At 45.6% G+C, this 24,371-nt stretch overlaps 1 protein-coding gene across 6 annotated transcripts in view; it reads left to right on the top strand.

Annotated features, from left to right (window-relative positions):
- Positions 1–377: 377 nt before the first annotated feature.
- Positions 378–24,371, top strand: part of PHACTR4 (phosphatase and actin regulator 4) — a 121,502-nt gene continuing 97,508 nt past the window's right edge. For 2 of the 6 annotated variants that reach the window (XM_053267372.1, XM_053267373.1), the window contains exons 1-2: positions 8,217–8,287; positions 21,229–21,279. In XM_053267372.1, the coding sequence (XP_053123347.1) occupies positions 8,281–8,287; positions 21,229–21,279 (58 nt within the window). In that variant the 5' untranslated portion in view covers positions 8,217–8,280. Of the gene's footprint in view, positions 485–8,213; positions 8,288–21,228; positions 21,280–24,371 lie in introns of those variants that run through there. The other 4 variants (XM_053267370.1, XM_053267371.1, XM_053267367.1 and 1 more) reach the window with 4 other exon arrangements.

Here is a 24,371-nt window from a genome sequence, read left to right as displayed (position 1 = left end):
CCAAAGTGGATGCCACATAATAAACGCATTCGTCTCTTGGTTGTTTCATCTCTATATTAATTATGGAGTGAATAATTATGAGTGAATAATGTAATTTTCATTTTGCACTCAAATTCTCAGCAGATCCCGTTCTCTACCCCCTTTAGAATTAACGTGAGCGCAAAATAAACATTGCTTAGGAAAAAAGTATCCCTCCAACCCAGGTATCCCTGACGTGCAGGCAGCTACCCAGACAGAGGACCAGCCACCCCAGCCTCTCAACTCGCCTTTCGTGACCACCCCTGTCCCCCGTCCCTGGTCCCCCCCGGGGGCGTGCCCTCCCCGTGGACTACAAGTCCCGTCATGCCGCGCGCCTCCCCCCCTCCCAGGAACAAGGCTTCCGGCGGTGGCGACGGCGGGGACCTTCAGCCCCAGAGGGACTCTCAGGAACCGGAGGCGGCGGCGAGGGGCGGGCGGCTGGTCGGGCCGGCTAGGAGGCAGCCAGGTGAGGAGAGCCGCGGGTGGTGGTCGCCCTCAGTGGCCCCAGGTGCGCCCCGGGGATTCCGTCGCCTCCCCACGCACCGTGGAAGGGCGGGAGGGAAGAGCAAGTTTACTCGGCAGACAGTTAACCTCGCACTAACCTCCCCGTTCCCCGCCCCAGTTTCTGTGTCAGGAGGACCCACTCCCCAGCTTCCCACTTCAACTCGGGAGGAGAGTCTCTCTCTCTCTCTCTCTGGTCTTCCTTCTGTCTATGTCTCTCTCTCTTGCGTGCACATTGGTCTTTCTTTCTTTCTTTCTTTCTTTCTTTCTTTCTTTCTTTCTTTCTTTCTTTCCATTCCGCCACTTGCTCTTTTCTTCAGCCCCCCCCCGCCCCGATTTCCACCCCTTAGTCACTTTCAGGCGCTTTCCCACCAGCTCTTTCTCATAGCTCCAAAGCAGCTCTCCTGAACTCATCCATCCCCTTTCAGGTCCCTTCTCCCCTCTCGGCATCTCCTACCCTAGCTTTGCTCTCTGTCTCGGGGATAGTGTCCCCTGCCAGCCATCCAGGAGTCTGCCTCAATCTGCAGGTGACTGTTGAAAGCAGTCCTGGAGAGCCTAATGGCTTGATACTGCGAAGATTATTGTGTTTGTGTGTGAGAGAGAGATCTCAGCCATAGCTTCAGTCGAAGTTGGCTTCCCTACTCAAGTATTATTTCTCACCCCAACCCCAACTTTGCCTCCTTTTCGTGAGTGGCATATTCTTCAGTGCTTCCAAAAGGTTTATCTCAGTGGGGCCACTTAGTCTGGATATAAATTATCTGAGCTCCTTGGAGGAAAAGCAGGATATTAAAAAACAAATACAAAAACAAGACAGTGGCTGGAGTAGCCTGTCTCATAACTGTAGCATTTAAATTTGTATGTGAGCGCGTGTGCACACACACACTCTCTCTCTATGGGGTATCTGAGCTGAAGGTTTGTGATGGAAGGGGTACACTTGTTAAAGATAAACTTGGGACCCCCTAGTTTAAAGCAAGCAAGAGTTGTGTTCTGGATTTACATTTAAAAGGAGTGTGTGTGTGTTTGTGTGTGATGTGTGTGTCCTTGTGCAAGAGGAAAACTCAGCAGTAAATTGATGATGAGCACCCAGCTGAATTTCATGCTGTGCATTGAGTGCTGAGAGCTGGGAGGTAGCTGTTTGATCTGCTGTTTTCTAAAAAAAAAAACCCCAAAAATTCTGTTTTGTAGTTGGGTGGGGGGCAGGGAAGCTGCTGTCTTGTTTGTTTTTCCCCCCAACTACCCTTGAGCATGATTGTTGTAACCCGTATGTGAATGATGGAGGGGTGAGAAGAAGGGACTGTTTATGGGACAGGCTGTCTGTCTGATTCTGGACTCTTCTGATCTTCTTATGCCACGGAAAGAGAGATTGCCTTCATCCTTGAATGTTTGCTAGCTACCTCAAACATTCAAAAGTGCACATGACTATTCTAAATGAAATTATAGTTTTATTTCACACAGTTCTTAAGCTTTGTTAAGGTGATTCCCCCATTAAATGTTTTTGTATGTATGTACGTTTACATATATATCTTGCTTTTCCACTAAGGAGCCCAGAGGTTATATTTATCCTCCAAACAACCCTGTTATGCTGACAGAGAAGTGACTGGCCCATGGTCATCCAGTGAATTCCATGGCTGAACAGGGATTTGAATGCGAGTCTACCCAGTCCTAGGTCAACACTCTTAACTACTATACCATGCTGGCTTTTGTCTGGTTCTTCAGTGTAGACCCCAATCCAGAATGTCCAAATCCTTAAGCCTATTCTGCTGTCTTGATCTCCACCTAGACCTAATTAAGAGATCCCAATCCACAATTTTGAAGTTGCTATTCTTACCTCAGGATGAAGGATCTATGCCTTGCAGGCATGGGTATCTAAGATTAGGTTATTGTTTCTCTCTACTTAGGGATGTGTCCTCATTTTTAGAGTGCTGAGCTGGGAGATGAGTATGCCAAATTTCTAAAAATGGGGTCACTTATTGACCCCTTAGCTCCCCCCACCATTTGACATTAACTTTTGTCTTTACTGCAATATGTTTGCTGTAACATGGTGCCCTTGCAAGCATAGTGTTCATGTAACATATTGTTGCGGTTGATTGATGAGCCTCTTCTGCTTTTGTGTCCATCTCGCTGCTGGACTGTTTCACATCTCCGCTAACGAAGTCCTGCTTCCCCATCTCCCTGCCTGCCTTTTTCTAACTGAATTATTTAACTCCTTTGAGCACCTAGGACTGTGACTTTGCCAGCTGTGAGCTGGACTTGACTGCGATCTGTCTCTCTTGTGGAATGGAAAGGCTGAGCCGTTAGAAAGAATAAAAGCAGTTTTACCAAGAGCTCTCTCTCGCTCTTTCAGGACCCCAGTCAAATGTAAGAATCCCACTCCCCAAGTAATCAGGAGGAGAAATGGGAAGTGAGAGAAGGGTGAGCTAACACTTATTCTGTTCTAATATTTCTTACTTTCTCATCCAGAAAATTATAAAAGAAGTATGGACCTGCAACAAAATGTTGCAGTATATCCCTGGTGTACATGTGTCACCTGTGACTGTCTGAGGCAATATTCTTCAAGCTAAGAATTTCCCCACTTTTTTTCTCTCTCAAGCCCTCCTTCCCCACTCCTCTCCACTGAGTTCCATTAGCTCCACCCACCTGGTTGTCTGTGAAGTGCCCTCTGAGTCTATGAACATTCTGCTCCTTTGAGTTATATCTCGGCAATTAATTTTTCCCTTCAGATATTTACAAAACCAGTACACTTCTAGGTTACCCCGAGTAGTGGTGTGCACGGAACCACGCGGCGCGGTCCGGCACTGAGGGGGGGTCTACCTTTAAGGGTGGGGGGTAGAACTTACCCCTCCCTCCGCTCTTCCCTCTCCGGCGCTGTGTTTTAAATTGAAGTTTTCGGGGCGGCAGCATTCCTCCCTGCCGCCCCTGCCCCCGTCGTTGCCCGGAAGAAGCAGTAATACAAGCACGCATGCGCGCTGCGCGGTCCGGACCGGTCCATTTCCGAACCGGTTCAGAGGCCTCCAACATGGCCTCTGAACCAGTTCGTGCACATCCCTAACCCCAAGTCTGCCAGTACCTCTTACTTGCAGGTGCTTAGGATCAATCTACTTCTAAAAGAGCTAGAAATATAATGAAGTTGGCTTTTTAGAAAATGAAAATAATACTTGCAAAATACTTCAAATGGGCAGCAGCCACTGTGTTTTGAAAGTCAAAAGGGGCTGTAGTGATTCTTAAATGGCATGTCAAGATTCATTGTAATTTTACATAGTTAAGGGAAGAATAGCAGATGGCACTGTAGCTCAATGCTAGATCGTCTGCTTTGCACGCAGAAGGTCCCACATTCATTTCCTGGCATATCCAGGGTTTTTCACACAGGGCTTTTAGCTCTCATCTTTTCTGGAATGGAGGGTGTGCATTCATGTATCGGCCAGATTTACCCCGAATGCCCTGTGAGCTATAGGGGAGCACTTCACACACAGCTCAGGTTTTTCATTGTGCATTTAGAGTATAGCCCAATTTATATCCAGGGTTAAAAATTCCACTTTTTGCGTTGGTTTTAATGGGCAGCTTGAAACTTGCAGTAAACTCGTGGTAAAGCCTGCTGTTTGAAAAATGCTCTCCGTTTTATTCTCCGTTTTATTTTGATAATCTCAGGAGGCAAAACATTTCTCCTGAGCTAAGTAGGACTGTGTCTTAGTCATGCATGACTGTTGATCTGGGCTCATTTGAACTTATGTTGAGAGATTTGTCATTACTAACTTGAGGCACAGTATAGTAATACTATAAGACCAACTAAAATGTCACAAAGTCAAGAGCAATTTTTGAGTGCTGACCGGAGAGAAATTCCAGGGGAACTTTTGGAGGAAGTAGTATCAAAAACAGTAACAGTGTCCTATGGCACTTTGAAGACTAACGGATTTATATTATTGCATCCTAAGCTCTAGAACACTGTTTTTTTTTTTTTTAAAAAATACAGGAGTCTGGCAGAAGAAAGGTGGGTAAACTTGTCTCTGTGTTGTCAGTCCTTTTGTTACTGACATAGTGAAACATAGTGAAAGGGAGGAGATCTCTTTGCTAACTGGGCAAAGAGGTACCTTTTTAAAGTGGCAGTTCTCTTTATTTAGCAGGGGGAGAGTAACTGGCCCTCTCCACCCCCAGCACAGTACTTCCAGTGACTGTTGCTGGTGTGTGTCTTATGTTTTTAGATTGTGAGCCCTTTGGGGACAGGAATCCATCTTTATTTATTTATCTATTTACTCTCTGTGTACACCACTTTGGAAACCTTTGTTGAAAAGCAGTATATAAATATTTTTTGTAGTTGTAATAGATCTGGTCCTGTGGTAGCAAGCATGAATTGTCCTCTGTGCTAAGCAGGGCCTGCCCAAGTTTGCATTTGACTGGGAGACAACATGTGAGCACTCTGGGAAGAGGTTCCAAGTTCCTTCCCTGGCATCTCCAAATAGGACAAGATCTTTTTTTTTTTTAAAATAGGACAAGATTTTTTAATTGAACCAACAAACTACCAAAGCATACAGTACGTTGCCAAAGCACAATTATATACAAAGTGGTTGTTTGTACAAGGTTATGAAGTATATGCTGGTAGTACTGTAACTCGGGGGTGGGAGATTTCAAGGCACATCAGGTAATCGGGGTTACATCCGACGTCCATTGCCACAATTTGTCCCATTGCTGTTTAGAAGAGATACTCTTGTCTTTTTGCACATAACCATACAAACTTTTCCAGAAGAGATTTGCTGTCTCATCTGCGTGAACCTCTTGGTCGCGTCTTCCCTCCCTATTCCTATTCAGGAGCATTGCATAAATCCAAATAGGGCTGAGAGAGACTCCTGCCTGTAACCTTGGATAAGCCACTGCCAGTCTCTGTGGACAATACTGATGGACGTATTGACTGGGTGTAAGGCAGCTTCCTATGCTCCTAAACTGATGTGTGTGCACCTGGAAATTGATTGAGAGGAAGCCCTCAGTTGCTTATATTGAGCAAAGCCAGAGGGATATCCTTGACAATAAAAGTGTGAAAGGTTTGCCAGCGCAGGGATGGACATGCAGAAAACAGAACATTGTACTCTAATAAACAGGCCTCCTCTACAGTGTTCCCTCTAACAGGGATTCCCAGACATTGTTGACTATAACTCGCATAATCCCTAGCCAAAGGCATTGCAGGGAGTTGTAGTCAACAACATCTGGGAAACCCTGTTAGAGAGAACAGTGCTCCTCTAAAGTCTGTGAAGAATAGCGAATGCTTTGTGCAGGGATCTTCACTATTTTTCAAGTGGGGCCACTTTGGTGAAAAATATTCAGTGTGAGAGACACTTTTCCACACAGTACAGCACTTTTCTTAGTGCTGGGAGGTCCTTTTAAGAGAGGGTCTTCTCTTTAGAACTCTGTGCGGAAAGCACTTCCCAGCGCTCTGTGCATGCTATCCAAGAAGGAACAGGGGCTCAAGAGGGCTCAGTTTTCCTTAGAGGAGCCCAGCTGAAAGCGCCAGTGGGAACTGTCGCCTCCACTCGGGATGTGTACGAACCCATTCAGAAGCCCTTTTTAAGGGCCTCCGAATGGGTTCGAATAACCGGCTGTTTGGCCAGTTCGAAGGCGGGGTGGGTGGGTCTAACTTTAAGGGTTGGGGAGAGTGCACATACCCCTCCCTCCTCCTTCCCCCATAACTGGGGAGTTTTAGTCAACCAACGTCTGGCGCTCCTTTAGCAAAGGCTCCTTCAGGGCGGCAGCATATCTCCCTGCCTCCCTGTCTCCTCCTTTCCCGGAAGTACCCGCACACGTGCTGTGTATTTCCTGGTACTTCCAGGAAAAGAGATGGGGTGGCAGGGAGGTATGCTGCCACCCTGAAGGAGCCTTTGCTAAAGGGGTGCTGGTGAGGGGAAAGCAGAGGGAGGGGGTAAGTGCACCCTCCCTCTGCTTTGAACTTCCCCCGCTTTGAACTTCCCCCGCCCAGTTCCATGCACATCTCTAGCCTCCGCATTGTGCCAGGTGGACTATCCAGAATATTCAGCTTTGGCAGAAGTTTCAAACGTGCCCAATAAACAGTCAGGGATCCACAGTTAGGGTTAATGGTGGTTGCCACTGGCTCCCAGGGCTTACAATGAAGAATATTGATATAGTGGTTAGAGCCGGGGTCAGCAGCCTTTACGAACTGGTGTGCTTGGGGGAAGAGAACAATGATGTAGGGATGTGCACGGAATTATCCTGGGCAGTTCAGTTCCAACTGAACCCGAACTGAGTCTCCCAGTCCACAAGCCAGTTTTGTCCCACACTAGAACTGGATTGAACCGCTCTGGCCTGCTTTGACCCAGTTCTGCATGCTTGCAAAGGGGAATCTGGTAAGGAATCCAGTAATTTCTCTTCCAAGCAAAGGGGGGAACACTATGGGATTTAAAAGGGTGGATGGGCAGGAGGTCACCTTATGCACCATGGTGGTAGACCAGCGGCAGTTCCCCTAGGCCCTACCAGCACGCTCCCCATCAGTGTGGGCATGATGCATAAGGTGAGGGCCTGATTCGAGCCTCCGCACAAGCGCAGAGGCTATTAGAGTGACCACTGTACATGTGTGGAGGCCATTTGCATCAGCACACAAATTTAAGCATGTGCAGAGGTCACTCTAATGGCCTTTGCTCTTGTCCAGAAGTCCAAACTGGTGGGCCCCTGTCAGCCTTCACTGATGTGGGGGAGTGCCAGCGGGGCCTAGGGGAGCTGTTGGCAGCCCGCTGCTGTGCATAAGTTGATCTCCCACCTGCCTCCCTTTTTCAACTCCATAGGGTTCCCGCCTTTGCTTGTAAAGGGGAATCCTTCCTGGATTCTCCTTTGCAAGCATGAAGAACAGGGCCAAACTGGTTTGATCTGAACTGGGCCCGGACCAGCCCCACTTTTTGGAGAACTGGTCCAGTTCGAGCCTGAACTGGTTGAACCGGGCCAGTTCAAATCAAACCCAGTTCAATTTGAACCGCTTCTGCACATCCCTACCCTGAGCCTCTTGGAGGAAGGCTACAATAAAGCTATAACAAATAAAACACAAAAGCTATGATCCAACCAAAGGTAAGCGCACTGAGGCCTCGTTGACTGCAGTGGGAGAGACTGAACACTTGCTTACTTCTCGAGTTGAAAATCCATGAGATTTCAAAGTGGTTGGGCTGGGCCCGTGTGATTTGCAGCTCTGGGCTGTGTGATACAGTGTTCTGGATTTACTTTGTGTGTGTGTGGAACTGTAGACTATTCTTTTGTTGAATCTGTTGCAAAGCACATGGGAGGTAGAATGTTCTATAAGTCAAGAGCTGGCCTCTGTGTAAAGAACTTGCTTTTTTCCAGTGTTTATTTTTAGCAGCTAATTAGCAGCACTTGCTGATTCGGGAGTGCTTTGTGATACGGGCTGTTTCTGGGTGTTGCTGTAGGAGGGCAGTAGTAGGGGTGGTGGTATCGTGAATGACTCATGCAGGGGGTGGGTGGGGAGAAGGCATTTTTTTGTTTGGGTTTTTGGCGTCCTCTGTTTCTCAAAGACTTCAACAAGTAATAAAACTATACTCATATTTTTTAAAAAGCCACTTAATAGACCTCTTTTTCAGTCCTGACAAGATGGGCAACTTGGGCCAGTTCAGTTTAAACCCTGGCTTTCCTAGAGTCACAGTCTTGGACTTTGTGGAGGAAAGAGGCTGAAAAACCAGAGGTGGACCTGCAAAAATGCCCCTCTCTGTCTGTGGAAGTTGCTGCTAGCTCATTTTGGCTGACTGCAGAGATTACAGTGGGATGAAAAGTGAGTTTAGAACTTTGCCATTGGGTGGCTTTTAAAATGGTTGGTTGTGTTAGTGTTGTATATTACTGATTTAAGTTGGAAATATCTTTTAGAATTAGCAATATATGGTTTGATATTTACTAATAGTCTATTTTTATAAGGAAAGTTTTTTGTCAATTTTTAGACAACAGGATTGTACACTGATGATTTAATGCTTTGTATATGAAGGGCTTGTAGTTTTTATAATTATGCAAGTTTTAGTCCTGATTATTCATATGTTATATGCTTTTGAGTTCCTTCTGAGTAATAGCAATGCTCAAAAGACATCGGGCTATACAGAATAAAGACAATATTTACTTATTCAGCACTTTTTGGGTTTCTTTCCATCTTTTTTCCCCTTCCTGGTTGAGAACTAGGCCCCTTTGCCTTCATTTCTCGCATAGCTTTTTCTAGCCTAGTCTTGCTCCCAGGGCTTGACAATTTCAGGCACCAGCTTGCCATGGCAGCTGGAAATTTAAGTGTGGTTCCTGAGTCAGGCGATGGACAGATATTGGAAGTTGAGTGGAGTGAGCGAGCAAAATAGGGGCGGGTTGTTCCCTCCTCCTCCTGGTCACATTGGCCCACTGCTTGCCTGAGCCAGGTGTGGAGGGACCAGTCTTCTTTCACCTTGCTTGTTCATGCTTCCTCCTGCATGTTTGGTCCATTGCCTGCTACAGATGTGACCATGGAGGACAGCAAGCAAGGCATGGAGTCTGCCCACTTCCCCTGGAGCAGAGGGCAGCCTGGCTCCTAAATGTTTGGGTTGGCTTCTACACCCAAAGTACACTTGTCAAGGCCTGGCTTCTCTGACTGACAGCAGCTTTCCAGGGTCTTGGGCCAAGGTCTTTTCTAGAGGAAGCAATTTAATGTGCAATTTTAATAATAGCGATTTAATGTGCAATTTTAATTAAAATGATTTAATGTGCAATTTTAATTAAAATGATTTAATGTGCAATTTTAATAATAACGATTTAATGTGCAATTTTAATTAAAATGATTTAATGTGCAATTTTAATTAAAAGCCTGAGAAAACAGGTGTGTCTTAAGGGTCTTTTTAAAAGCAGTCAGAGATGGAGAAGTTCTTATTTCGACAGGGAGTACATTCTAAAGCCCTGGGGCAACCACAGAGAAGGCCAGGTCCCTGGTCACCACTGGACGAATAGGTGGCAACCATAACTGGAACTCCCCAGATGACCTGAATAGGCAGCAGGGTTCATGACAAAGGTTCATGACATCCATGTGCATGTTATGTGCACATGGGTGCATTGCATCTTTATTTACAAATGTGTCTTTGTATTTACAAATGTGTCACTTGAAGAAAAGTGAACCAGTACTCTTAGTTTGTGGGCAAGCCCTTGAAGTTTCAATTATGTGGAAGGCTTTCTTCCTGGAGAAACAGCTCTGTGGTGATAAAAACCTTGCCTATTCTTGCAGCAGAGGTCTGGTGGTGTTCTACCTACATGTTTCTTGCTTCTCAAGCAAATCCCATGCGTTTACCGCTTGGTAACCAGCTGTATCCAGTTTTAAAACATTTTATGATGGCATTTTCCTTGCATGACAACGGCTGAGGATTTACACCCTCAAGTTTCATTTTCACAGGATAGAGTGTTGGTAGAAACTGTCTCAGTAGGTTAACCAAAGTTATTGTTGTGAATGAGGTTGTGATCTCAAACATGTGTATGTTGTATATGAGCAGTTTTTATTAAAGGTAGGTTAGAGCCAATAAATAGAAAGCAAACCCACATATCTAGATTGATGGCTAGGCTTCTCTTCGGGGTTGGGAAAAGCACCTGTGGCCATTTCATAGAAAAGCTCTGATTTGAATTATGTTGTGATGCTTCTAAAATTATACCGTTTATTTTTTCAGGATCTTTGGGTTCCACTTTTGACTTCAGCCTGGCTAGAATACACAGCCAGTAGGCACCCCTGAGACCTTGCTTGCTAAATCCATATTTACACAGTGATGTTTGTTTGAATTGCCTGTGTTTGCTAATGATTTCCAGTTTAGCCCTTCCCAATCTATGAATGAAGAAGCATTGTCTCCTGAGATGCTGTTGGTGGTGTGAGCCGACTGTATTCTTGGATCATACAAAGTTACCTTAGGAATATAGAATGCTGCTATCTGACTGAGTCAGACCATTGGTCCTTCTATCCCAGTATTGTCTACTCCAGGGCTGCTCAACTTTGGCCCTCTACTTAAATAAAATAAAATAAAATAAACTCTCATAATCCATGGCCACTGTGTCTGGGGATTATGGGAGTTGTAGTCTAAAAACAGCTGGGAGGGCCCAAGTTGAACAGGCCTGATAGACTCTGACTGTCAGCAGCTCTCTAGGGCTTCAGGCAAGATTCAGCACGCACACACACACACACACACACACACACACACACACACACACACCGCCCCAGCCTGGAGATGCCAAGGACTGAAACTGGGACCTACATGCTAAGCAGATGCTCTACCACAGAGTTATATCCCCATTCCTATCTTGAATCAGGTGAATGTTCCATCCGGCCCAGTACTTTCTACTCTCTGACAGCAGCTCTCCAGGATCTTGGGCAGAGCTCTTTCAGTACCTGCAACCTGAGATCCTTTAAATGGTGATCCACTGTTTGAACCTTGGACCTTATACATGCAAAGCATGTGCCGTGGTCCTGAGGTATGGCCCCAACCTCCCCATGTATCTACGCTAAAGGTGCTTGTCCTCTTGGACAGTAGCAATTTTTGCCTGATAGTTTGGAGGCAAAACGGAGCTGGAAAAAGAATAAATTATCCTGCTACCTGGCCTACATGGCCAATAACGCTTGGTTAGAGCCCTGATTCATCTTACATCTTAAGATTTGTGCATGAGGACTGTAAGATATTTTCCTTAGGAGATGGGGCTACTCTGGGAAGCGCATTTGCATGCAGAAGGTTCCACGTTCCCTCCCTGGCAGCATCTCCAAGATAGGGCTGAGAGAGACTCCTACCTGCAACCTTGGAGAAGCTGCTGCCAGTCTGTGCAGACAATACTGAGCTAGATGGACCAATGGACTTGATATATGGCAGCTTCCTATGTTCCTGTGTTCTAAAATTAAAGTTAAGATTCTGGCCCTCAGGATGCAAAGAGAGCAACTTCAAAGGGATTAAAACAAGAGAGACAGGTAACATGAAATTCAGTTTCACTGGTTTTCTTTTCATCATTCATGCTAAGTTTATGATATCTGTATCAGAATCTTCATTTTCCTTCCCTGAGAGTGGACTCAAGCTCTCCACACTTGAGGATAACTTCAAATAAGTACAAGAAGAACAACCAAATGTAGTTTGACATCTTTTTACATTTGCTGAACTGCATTAGTATACAAAATATCAGTCTTTATTATTACGGTCATAGACCAGTATAAAATATAAGGGTAATTACATATGGTAGTAGTGCATATGGATAATAGAAATTGAAGTACATAAAAAATACACAAGAAGCATAAGGGCATAAAAAGCCTAAAAAGGCATAGAAGTCATATAAAAGCACAAAAGATATAAAAGGACATAAAAGATGGCATAAAAAGATATGAAGGTTAGAAGACATAAAAAAACAAAAATGCATAAAATTGTAAGTAATAAAACTAGATAGGTCAGGCTTAAACATTACAATACACAGCCTGTTAGACAGGTAGTGATTCACATCAGAAGCAAGCTATCCTCTCAACTGCCTGATAGAGATCATCTGCTGATAACAAACAAGGCAACATTTGTCAGGGGATTACTGTACTTGTGAAAGTGAAACCCTCCCACTGAGTCTCCTGTGCCCTTCCTCTCTTACTCCAAGTCCAGCGGTTGAGCAAAATAGTGACTGCACGTTTTGCTCCATAACTCAGTTTCTACAAGCTCCGCCCCCCCCCCCACCTTAATGAAAGCTGAAATCCAGGAGAATCTGGGTGGGCTAAGCAATCAGGGTGAGATGTTAAAATCTGGGTGAAACCCGGAATTCTGGGGGGCATGGCAACTCTAACCAGGATGGACCCTGCTTAGCAAAGGGGACAATTTATGCTTGCTACCACAAGACTAGCTCTCTTCCTGCAGCTTGGGCAGACATTTGCCGCATGGAAAACTAATTCTAAACTATATGGGTGTAAATATGAGAGTAATGAGAGTGGGTGGATGACTCACTGTGCACAGAACCTTTTGTTCCCTCCAAAGGATTTTGTTTGTTACATTTGTATACTGTTAACAAAATATAAGATGTTTGCCTGTCCCCAAAGGGCTCACAGTCTAAAAGGAAACCCATGGTAGACACTAGGAGCGACCACTGGAGGGATTCTGTGCTGGGGCCGGATAGGGACCATTGCTCTCCCCCTGTTAAATAGAAAAGAACCATCACGACTCAAAGGGGTTCAGAATCCAAATTATGTATCACAGTATGATGGGAAGTAATGTTTAAAGAGTAGAATTGTGCCAAGTATTGTACAGAAGTTCCTACAGTAGTGTTCCTCCTTGTAAGGCCCCAAGTGTGGCTCCCTGACTAATTGTCTAATCTGTGTGAAGCTTCGGCCAGAGCTGAACTCTCTGCACAGTACCCCCGGCGCCATGTGGAGATGGCCATCCCCACACTGCAGTGGTGTGCTTCCCCAATGCCAGGAATGTTTGGCGATGTTCCTTTAAGGGCTCCCCTTCAGCCCCTGCACTCTCTTGGAAGGTATGCACAGGGTGCTGGGAAGTTTAGCCCTTTCCCAGTGCGTTCCTCCTAGAGCTCTTAAGAACATAAAGAACACTCCTGCTGGATCAGTCCCATCTAATCCACCATCCTGTTTCTCAGAGAGACCCACCAGTTGCTTCTGGGAAACCCACAGGCAAGAGCTGAGGGCATGCCCTCTCTCTTGCTGCTGTTCCTGCAACTGGGATTCAGAGGCATTGGTGCCTCCAAGCCTGAAGGTGGCCTATGGCTATCAGCCTAGTAGCCCTTTTGACCTGTGCTCCATAGATTTGCTTAAGCCCCTTATAAAGCCAGCCAAGTTGGTGGCTGTCACTGCATCCCGTGGCAGAGAATTTCATAGACGAATTATGCGTTGTGTGAAAAAGTTCTTCCTTTTGTTGGTCCTGATGACCCCTGCTTCTAGTGCAGAGAGACGGGGGGAGAAAAATGTCTCTCTGTTCCATGCATAATTTTATACACTGCTATCATGTCTCCCTGTAGTCACCTCTTTTCCAAACTCAGAAGCACCAGACGCTGAAGCCTTGCCTCATAAGGAAGGTGCTCTGGGCCCCTGATCATCTTGGTTGCCCTCTTCTGCACTTTTCACATTTCTACGATGTCCCTCTTAAAGGGTCCTCCCAGCACTGAGAAAAGCACAGTACTGTGTGGAGGTCAGCACAGTAGGAAATGGCTCTCGCACGAAAGATTTTTCGCCCAAGTGGCCCCTGCTGAAAAAAATAGCAGACACCACTGTCCTCCTGGCTCCCATGCATTGCTTTTTTAAGTGTGCAAGAACAGAGTTTCTCCCAGCTCTGCCTTACTGAAGCAGCCTCTTCACGGCAGAGCATTTGTGCAAATGGTGGCGAGGGGCACTTTGCCAGAATGGTTGCTCTGGCAACGGCTGCTCTTCTCTGCTGCCCAGTCAGGCATGCCTCCCTGTTTGGTATCTTGATTCATGGTGCAGCACAATTCCCTGTGTGATTATTTCTATGGCAGCGGAGAGCGTACCAAGAGGGTGGAGTCTGCCGTTGGCTGCAGTGTGCTTTGCAGCGTGCGCGCAGAGTTTTGTACTTAGTTCCGATAAGGAACAGTAAAGGGCTGGCTGCAATTCTCTCTTGCAGTCCTGTTGAAAATCCTCTGCAGCGTTCGTTACTTTCAGATGGTTTTGCGCTCCGGGCCCTGAATCTTGCCGTGGTTATTTCAAGCCTAGTGGCTTGCTGCTCTGGGAATTTCCCTCAGAAGCGCTGATGTGCAGAACATTTTGTAGCCAAGCGAGTTCAGTTTTGTAGCGGAAGTAACTGGCAGAGGCCAGTAGAAAGATTGGGTGCAGTGTGCTTCATTGCAGGCCCGTGGCAGCTGGCCTACATTGTAAGCTGCCAGTGGCAGCCCGTGTGAACCCCGGCTCCCTGACTAACACATTGGGCCTGTGCAAAGCTTTGAACACAGCTTAATACCCTGCACAGTTCCCCTGGCACCATGCGGTTCACACAGCACTGTGCTGTGTTTTGTCCAGCTCCAGGGGGTTTATTTAAATGAAATGGAGCCCTCTAGAGCCCCTTCAACATCTTGGAAGGTGTGCACAGAGTGCTGGGATGTGCAGCCCTTCCCACTGCTTCCCTCACAGAGCTCTTCAGAGAGGGCTCCATCTCTCTTAAAGGGCCCTCCCGGCACTGAGAAAAGCACAGTACTGTCCGAAGGTCAGCACAGTGGGAAACGGCTCTTACGTGGAAGATCTTTTTGCCAGTGGCCCCTGCTTGAAAAATAGTGCAATCACGGCTTTAGTGTTGTCAGTCAGGTTCAAACAGCTTTGCCAGGATGCAATTTATCCAGTGGTTTTTTGCCTCTTTCATTTGTGTTAGGGCACACAGCAGGAATATTCACAGGATGGCAAACAGTGTTCAGGACGTTTTTAGTCACAACTTGAATGTGTTTGCAAGTCCACAGGTATAAATTATAACCACCATATAATGACCAACTAATGTGTGCGGCTGCGTGAGGGCCGCTGAGGGGGGAGTGCTGCCACCGCCGGGAGCTGCATGGAGCGGCGGAGGAGCAGGTCTGCGCCAGGCAGCAGGGAAATGACTAGCAAGCCAGAGGTTGGTGGTTCGAATCCCTGCTGGTATGTTTCCCGGACTATGGGAAAACACCTATATCGAGCAGCAGCAATATAGGAAGATGCTGAAAGGCATCTTCTCCTACTGCACTGGAGGAGGCAATAGTAAACCCCTCCTGTATTCTACGAAAGACAATGGCACTGACTCAACGGCACCCTTGACCTAGAAATCCAAGGTCAGTGTTCTTCTCCGTAAAGCCTGGGGGCAGAGGGCAGCCCCCATTAGCCCTGAGTGTGGCTCCCTGACTAATTGTTTTTTGGGCCTGTGTGAAGCTTCAGGTAATGCTGCATACCAAGACTCCCTTGGTTCAGTTCTAGATTCCCCTCTGTTAGCACTAGACAATGGTTCTGGGTTCCCTTTTGGTTTTCACTTCCCTCCTTATTGAACACACAGAAAGTAACCTAAACCAGGGATTCTCAACATTGGGTCCCCAGATGTTATTGGATTTCAACTCCCATAATACCCAGCCCCAGTGACCTTTGGTTGGGGATTATGGGAGCTGAAGTCAGTGTTCCCTCTAACAGGGATTCCCAGATGTTGTTGACTCCAACTCCCAGAATCCCCAGCTGCAATGGCTTTTTCTTGGGGATTATGGGAGTTGGAGTCAATAACATCTGGGAATCCCTGTTAGAGGGAACACGTTGAGAATCCCTGACCTAAACCACTTTATAGTTCAATAAATGCTGCAGATGTAACCAGTGTTGAATTTCCCCCCTCTTTACTCTTTTAAGAGTTGGCAGACTAACTTCCATTTCTGGGGTGATGCAATAGTCTGAGCTAACTAACTTTCGTATGATAGGAGAGGGAGATAGGCAGGTTTACACAGTTCTGATGCCAGTAAGCATGGAACTTGGGAACATAAGAAACTTCCTTCTACTGAGTCAGACCATTGGTTCATCTTGCTCAGTATTGTCTACCTAGACTGACACCAGCTTCTCCAAGTTTGCAGGCAGGAGTCTCTCCAAGCCCTACCTGGAGATGCCAGGGAGGGAACATGGAACCGTCTGCATGCAACCATGCAGATGCTCTTCCCAGAGCAGCCCCATCCCCTAAGGGGAATAACTCACAGTGCTCACATATGTAGTATCCCATTCAGATGCAAACCAGGGTGGACCCTGCTTAGCAAAGGGGGCAATTCAAGCTTGCTACAAGACTAGGTCTCCTCACCTGTTGAATAGTATGTTCAGAAGATGAGGTTTGCAGGAGTTCATAGCAGATTGAAAGCTTAGCCTTTGGCTCTTGCAGGTTTGTTGCTTCAAAACATGGCTTCACATTGGTTGAGTTTGATCCTAGAGTTGAGAGTAGGTACTCATAACTTCTACCGTCATGGTGAGAGGAGAGTCTGGAAATGTGGGGGAAATGTCTTTTGACTGTGATACAGAGCTCAAAGTAGATCTCCACGTCCATGAAAATCCGGGGACTTCCTACCAAGTAAAGGGTGATTCAACACAGAGGTGTGTTTACATTTGTAGGTTAAGATTTATTAATTACATTTATATCCTGCTTTTTCTCTGAGGAACCCAGAGTGGTGTACATGGTTATGTTTATCCTCACAATAACACTGTGAGGTAGTGAGGCTGAGAGATAAGTCACCCAGTGAGTGTCGTGCCTGAATGAAGATTTGCGTCCTAATCCAACACGCTAACCACTACACCAGACTGGCTCTTTCTCAAAGTGACCACCTAATAGAAACCTTTCCAGGGAGCGCATGCTTTTTCTACACTGGCAAATAAAGTTCTGTTTCTCCTCTGATTGGTTGATTCACGCTTCCTTACCTCTGCTGTAGCCACCTAATGACACAGTGGGGAAATGACTTGACTAGCAAGCCATAGGTTGCCGGTTCGAATTCCCACTGGTAAGTTTCCCAGACTATGGAAAACACCTGTATCGGGCAGCAGCGATATAGGAAGATGCTGAAAGGCATCACCTCATACTGTGCGGGAGGAGGCAATGGTAAACCCCTCCTGTATTCTACCAAAGACAACCACAGGGCTCTGTGGTCGCCAGGAGTCGACACCGACTCGACAACACACTTTACCTTTACCTCTGTTGCGCATAGTTGCTCATGACTTCCTTTAAGAGCACCACTGGGAGTTCTCTTTTCCTTTCTATGCTCTTGGTATACATAGACCTGCTTAGGTGTCTAGGGTAGCCCCTGCTAACTGAGCATCCCTCCAGTGGCTGTTGCTGGTATCTGCCTTATGTTTCTTTTTAGATTGTGAGCCCCTTGGGGACAGGCGGCCCTCTTATTAATGTGGTGTTTATTTTTCTATGTAAATCGCTTTGGGAACCTTTTTTTGAAGAGCGATATATAAATATCTGTAGTGGTGGTAGTAGGTGAGCACTTTATGCATCTGATGAAGTGGACTCTAGGCTGTAAAAAAGTGCCATAATTTTTGTTAGCTTTGGAGAAGCCCTAGGACCTTGTGGCAACAGATTAATGTGACTGCCTGTGTGAATTTTAGCACCAGGACTGCTTCAGATATTGGGAGGCAAGTTGCTAGTTGCAAGCTTTAATTCTGTTTTATTCCAGTTGTTCATGCCTCCTTTTTTTTTACTTAGATACATTGTTCTTCCTTGTAAGGCCTGGGAGCCAGTTGCAGCCCCCATCAGCCCCAAGGGCAACCCGCTGATTAGCTGTTTATTGGGCCTGTGTGAAGCTTTGTGGGAGCTGAATACTCTGCATGGTCTTTCTGGCTCTATGAGGAGGGGACCATTCTCTTCATGTTGTCCAGTGCCAGGGGACTCGTTTAAGGGAAACAGAGCCCTGTGGAGCCCCTGCTCCATCCTGGAAGGCATGTGCAGGAGCTGCAATAGTGTAGGTAGCTACATAGTTCCCTATGGAGCTCTTAAAGTAGGGCTTGCACTCTCTCTCTCTCTCTCCCTCCCTCCCTCCCTCTCTCCCTCACTCCCTCCTAACTGAGCAGAGAGGCACCTTTTAAAATTGGCGATTTTTTTATTGAGCAGGGGGAGAGCAACTGGCCCTATCCATCCCCAACACAGCATCCCTCCAGTGGCTGTTGCTGGTGTCTATCTTATGTTTCTTTTTTAGGTTGTGAGCCCTTTTGGGGACAGGGAGCCATTTTATTTACTTATTTACTTATTTATATCTACGTAAACTATATTGGGAACTTTTATTGAGAAGTGGTGTATAAATATTCACCGTATTAGTATTCTTAAAGAGCCCTCCCAGCTCTGAGAAAAGCACAGTACCATGAGGAGATCAGCACAGTGGGAAATGGCTCTCATGTTGAAGGTTTTTGCCAGAGTGGTCCCCTCTTGAGACATCACAAAGTTCACTGCTCTGATAGGTACACCTGGGCACTTTCCAGATTAGATGCAAACCAGGGTAGACCAGAAATACACCAGAAATACAGTGTATTTCTGAAGTGTGCTACCAAACTTCCTGTGTTGTGACACCACAGTTCCCTACACTGACAGCAGGGTGCCATTCACATTTCTGATGACTTGTTTCGGATTTAATCACTGTGATTTATTGATACAATGTATGTCCGGTGTAAAAAGGTTGCTGTTTTTTCGGGGGGAGAGGGCGTTAGATTTCACGAGACTGCTCCCCCTGTTGGGCGCTTTGCTATTTATGTTTTGAATACAATTTGCCTGAACGGAAGTTTTTTGCCACTGTTGAGCGGTTAAGCTGGAAACTGCCCTATATACCTGTTTTGTGGGTATGCAGGGGAATTTATAACCACTAAACTTATGTTCAAGTGTGTTGAAGTTTCTGATGGAGATTATTGTGGAAGGAGCAAACATTTTTTCCAGCGCAAGTCTGTGTAAATACAGTCTTTGTGCTGTCAACGTTTCAAAGTAGAAGCTGAAAGAATGTGACTGATTCATGGTACATTTGTTTGGAACAAGTGGCAGCCTGCAGAGGTTTTGACAGTAGCTGATGGCTGAAGGTCACGTCCAGATCACATTGCGATTTAAGGAAGTTTTGAAAACTGATGTCGTTGGTGGGGGGGACGTGTGTGCGTGCGTGCTTGCACATCGCTAGACTTAAATGATTCTTCAATACTAAGTTAATAATTGAGATGGATTTTCTGCAGGAACCAATGTTTTGGCCTTGGTGCAGGGAGACCAGGGTCTAAAGCCCAGCCCAGCCATAAGGTCACCTGGTGTGAAGCCAGCCTTTATGATGAAATGCATTGGATGATGGACCATCACGATTCCTCAGCTGAACTTGCTTCATAAGGTTATGGTGAAGAACAAAACTGCTGCTCTGAGGTTGTTGCAGGAATAAGAGGGTGTGGGCATGTGTGCTGCCCTGAGCTCCTTGGAGAAGGGCAGGAGCTGAATATTTACAAATTAATTTAATAAGAAACTGCTGCTCTCAATCCCATTACTTTTCCAATGAGAGCTTTTCTTAGGAGGTACAAACCTCACTGACTAATTGCAATGCAATTTCTGCAAACTGATATTCCTGGAGTCGCTCAGTCACGTCTTTGTTTTTCATGGGCTTGTTACTTTCTTGTGATTGCGCCGTTCCTTCTGCCTTTCTCTGATGCCCAGGAAGAAGGATCCAGGAATCCCGACTGGCCTCATGGGAGTGTGTAAAGATTAAAAGCTCTTATGGGTCTGACCATGGTTCTGACACTGATGGTTATGACCAGAGCGCAGGGCGGGGGCGCGCGAGCGGGGGAGTTGCAGGGGAGTTGCGGGGGATGGGGGATGCCACAGGCTCAGTGCACTACCGCACAGATGCTAGTTTCCAATTAAATTGTTTTCTAGAAAACCCACATCTGAACAGTACATCTCCTTGAGACTTTACTAAAACAGAATGATGAAGGCTGACTTTTTATAAGTCAAAGGTTTGCATATTTTCTCAGAACAAAACATCTGACCTGTGTTCCTCAAAAACAGGCAACACTGTGCAAAACCTAGGTATCTGCCTACTTTGAATGTTTGCTCTGCTTTTTCATCACAAGGATGCCTGGTAAACAAGTACAGTGAAATTAAAAGCTAAGTCAGTGTTGGAAAAAAATTGCATTCTGGTCAATTTGAAGTGTGCCATGCTGGCTGCTAACACAGTGCTGCAACAGAAGGATTGTTTAAACGCCTGCTAAATCAGGACTGTGTCCATTTCTTGATGGAGCTGTAGAAATGCTCGCTTTGCACCTCTCTATACGAGGACATTTTTGAGAAACAATCAGAAGAGGCAACACAATACTGAGCTTTTCTACAGCTTCAGTCTTACTATAACAGGAATGGTTCTACCAAAATTGACAAAACAACCAGACTATTCATATCAAAAAATGTGAAAACATTGATTTATATCAACATACAAGGCTTGTGTCCATGATCACTTGACAAAGAGTTCTTTTCGAAACCAAGCTTCACCTGGTCACCTAAGTGTATGTGGATGTCTTTACTACCAACTTGGTTATAGACTTCATGTGTTCTGTTCATGATATGCAGTCTGTGGTCTTTATCATTTATATGATTGTGTCATCTATTGTGGCATCTATTGTTGGTATATACCATTGAATTGTGCATATTCAATTGATTCATATTGTATATATTTCACAATATAGCAATTTCTATCTTATTGTGGTCTTTTTCAATCTATTGGTTATTTTATGACGGATCCTTTTTTGGCTTTTTGTGATATATTTAGATCCCAGCATGCTGTACATATTTTGCAGCCTGAAAGTGACAGCAATTTAGGGAGGGAAGGGAAGAGGTGAGAGCATTAGTTTTGGTCTGACATGCACCCTAGGTGCCCCACTGACTTGACAGGAATAAGCCCTATTTTCTGGCCATCATCATTTGTTAAAAATTGTGGGACTCTTAATGGAGGGAGGGATCGGCCAGTAACTAAAACTGCTTTCATTAATATTTTAAATGATAATTGTAATGTAATGACTAATGTGCTGAAAATTGACTTTGGCCCTCATGCATCAAGTCATGGTTGGTTCTGACCCACTGGGATATTTAGGTTCTGCACCCCTGTTAATCTAAAATGTTTGTTTTTGTCCCTAGTTGCATCATATAGGTACCTGGGCCTTTTACCTGGGCATGCTTTTCCTTTGCTGGAATGCTAAATTTTCTGATGTTCAACAAAGTTGTGTAATACAATCTGAGGGGTGGTTTTTTTCCTCATTTTCTCTTCTATTTTATTTAGCAGAACTTGCTCAGAAACCTGATATGTCACAGGAAATGGAGGATAGCATTGGTAAGTGTTTCTCTGGTTTTTCAAATCCACTACTTATCTCTCCTGCCCCTCGCCCTAAATGTTATGAGAATCTTTCAGTTTATTTTGGGCATCTTTATTGTGTCACAGGGTACCTCAAAAACCCTGATTTTTGTACCAGTTGCCTAGGAGAGAAGTATTCATGTTGCTGAGGACCAATCAGAAGTTGACCCTAATTCATTTTCAATCTGAAAGAATGTTCCTCTTTTGGTTTGCAAATCCACAAGTTGTGATCTTATGTGGATTCTGCACCTTCAAAATCCTCTGCATTAAGCAGCAATGACTCTGAAAACTACAGAAAACCATCACTAATCCAGTCAATGTCTTTCCATCTCTACTGTTGGAGGGCAGGTTTAACAAAATGCCGTACCATGAGAGTACATGTCCATGTGGTGTGGCAGCAGTTGAAACTGTGGGCTATATTGTGTCGTATTGTTCTTTTTATTGTGAGCTCTGTAGTTAGTTAATAACGCCTCTTTTATTACATCTGCCAGGGTGTGCTGATGAACTTTATATATAATATTTACTTTCGGATGAACAACCAGCAGTTATTTCCGGTGTAGCTGTTTCCTGGGGCAGCATGTAGTATGTGCTGCAAACTAACTATAGATTCTATGTATTCTTAATTGAGCAATCTGGTTTGTTGAGTGTTTAGGTTTCCTGTGATTAACTGAATTGTTTTGAAGTTTAGTCTCTGTGTGTGGTATTTTTGCTTACTGGTCATAGACTGTAGGAAAGGACTTGACATAGCACAAGCAGAACTTGGCTACATTCAAAATATATGCAAGGCTGCCAATGAGTGGCATTGATTGACAAAAATCTGGGGTAAAAGCCACAGCTATGCACCATGTGCAGTGGAAATGACCATGTGGTGAGAAAAAAGGGATCTCTAAGTGTTCTCTCAAATTTTGTTTATCTGTGTGCGAAATGAGTTTTGTTCTGGGCGGTCGTGTGTGCAAAGCAGTGTGTGCGCAGATGCATTCAGAGTGGGGTCTTCCTGGTTTAATTTGAGTGGGATCTAAAATTAACTGAGTGGACATAAAAAATGTGTGAGCGTGCGTGCGTGCACACACACACGCCGTAGAGGGAACACTGGTCTTTAACAGGTTTCCTGTTTGCCCCTCTGTGTAACTCTGCTTGGATGCCTTCATCTCTGTGGGCCTAGAATGAGATGATGTTTCTGTACTTCTGAGATCTGCTGACATATTTGGGACCAAGCCACAGTTCATCTCTTTACATGGAAGTTGGTGTCGAGTACTCCTGGGACCCATCTTTAAAAATGTTAACCCATTAAATGATATGCCAGAAAACTCTCTAAACTGGACAGTTTGAAACTTATTTCAGTTTGCAGCCTGTTAACGAAGTTGTGTGACCTCAAAGTTGGAGGGTGTCCATTGCTTGACTGTAGCCACCAATGGGTTTGGGAAATGGGAGACACTGTTCCAAGCACATTGTCCCAGAAACTGGTTTGCTGTGGAAAGGTCAGCTTGGGACATGGCAGATGGGTCTACAGGGCCATAATGACTTGGCTGGCATGACAGCAGCTTCCTGTCTCTGCTGGAGTCTGTGCACTGAAGTGTCTTCATGCTGGTACTCTTGATGACAGCAGAGCAGCTATTCTGTGCTGTAATTGTTCTTTTAACTGAATGATTCATTAGTGATTTTGAACGGATTCCCCTTGAGATTTAATTCAAGCGATGCTCCAGAATGATCTTTGGATGAGCTAAGTTGGGTGTTTTCAACCTTTTAAAGCAGGAGTATCCCGTCTGTCTCAAACCTTCAACTCAGGTACCCCATATAAGCAGCTAAGAACTGTGACACACAACACACCCGAAGCAAATCCTGTCAAAGCTGGGGGAAAATAAAATACAACCTACTCCTGTCTATGAATATTTATATACCGTTCACCAGTTTTTGCCCCAAAATGAGGCAAAAATCCTCGCCCCAAACCTCTAACTTTATGCTGTGGCTTCCTTCCCCCTCCTGTCTTCTGGAGCCTCATGGCCATGGCTCCACAGCTTACCCTGGATCTGACCCCACCTCTCCTTCCTCCTTTCCCCATGATTGACTGGCTAGGTACTCAGGCTCAGACCACCCCTCCATCAGCCTGACTTGGCAGTGTGATGGAGGGTTGACTTAGCATGAGCCAGCATTGATCTCCCTGCTGAGCCTGTCAGTCAGGCTGAATGGACTGAGCCCGAGTACCTAGCCAGCCAGTTCGCATGAAGAGGGGGAGGGAGGATGCTGCCTGACACTTCTCCCCTCCCTCCTGGAGGGGGAAGCAGTGGTGTAGCATGGAAGTGAGTCAGGGAAGTGAGAAGGTTCTGTGTACCAGAGCCAGCGTGGTGTAGTGGTTAGAGTGCTGGACTAGGACCGGGGAGACCCGAGTTCAAATCCCCATTCAGCCATGAAACTAGCTGGGTGACTCTGGGCCAGTCTCTTCACTCTCAGCCTGACCTACTTCACAGGGTTGTTGTGAAAGAGAAACTCAAGTATGTAGTACACCGCTCTGGGCTCCTTGGAAGAAGAGAGGGATATAAATGTAATAATAATAATAATAATAATAATACCCCATGTACCTGAGACTGCAGAGTACCCCTGAATGAAAACCTCTAGGCTAAGTGATAGTGGTTCCATCCACAGATGCCTTGAAGGTTTTTTTTGGGGGGGGTTGTTTTTTGCCATCTTCTAGGTTTGTGCCTTTACAGTGCAGTTGTCAAACTGGCAAACATTTTCTGCCAAACCTAAATGTAGATGGCTTCTGAGTCAGAGAGGTTTTAGAAAACCTACTACAAAGCCTGAAAAAAGTGCCAGCGTAGCAGTGCTGGTCTTCAACTCCTAGAGTGTCTATATTCAGACCATTGTTACAACCTTCTGTAAATCATTGTTCATCTCTGTGAGTAAGAACCAAGGATTTTTGGTCTCTTGGCTGGGTTCACGCATAACATGGAACCTGAGGCCCCTCAGCCTGAGGGAAGCTGAGGTTGGTGCTGCAGACAGTTGCATATCTTGGTTTGTTGGAAGTAGCAAAGAACCTGGTTTCAGACATAATGTGCTCCTCAGTGGCCGCAGCA

The sequence above is a fragment of the Hemicordylus capensis genome, chromosome 7, assembly GCF_027244095.1.
Source record: "Hemicordylus capensis ecotype Gifberg chromosome 7, rHemCap1.1.pri, whole genome shotgun sequence".
NCBI classification, from domain to species: Eukaryota; Metazoa; Chordata; class Lepidosauria; order Squamata; family Cordylidae; genus Hemicordylus; species Hemicordylus capensis.
Note: the sequence above shows the minus strand (reverse complement) of the source record. Positions and strands in the feature narration are given on the sequence as shown.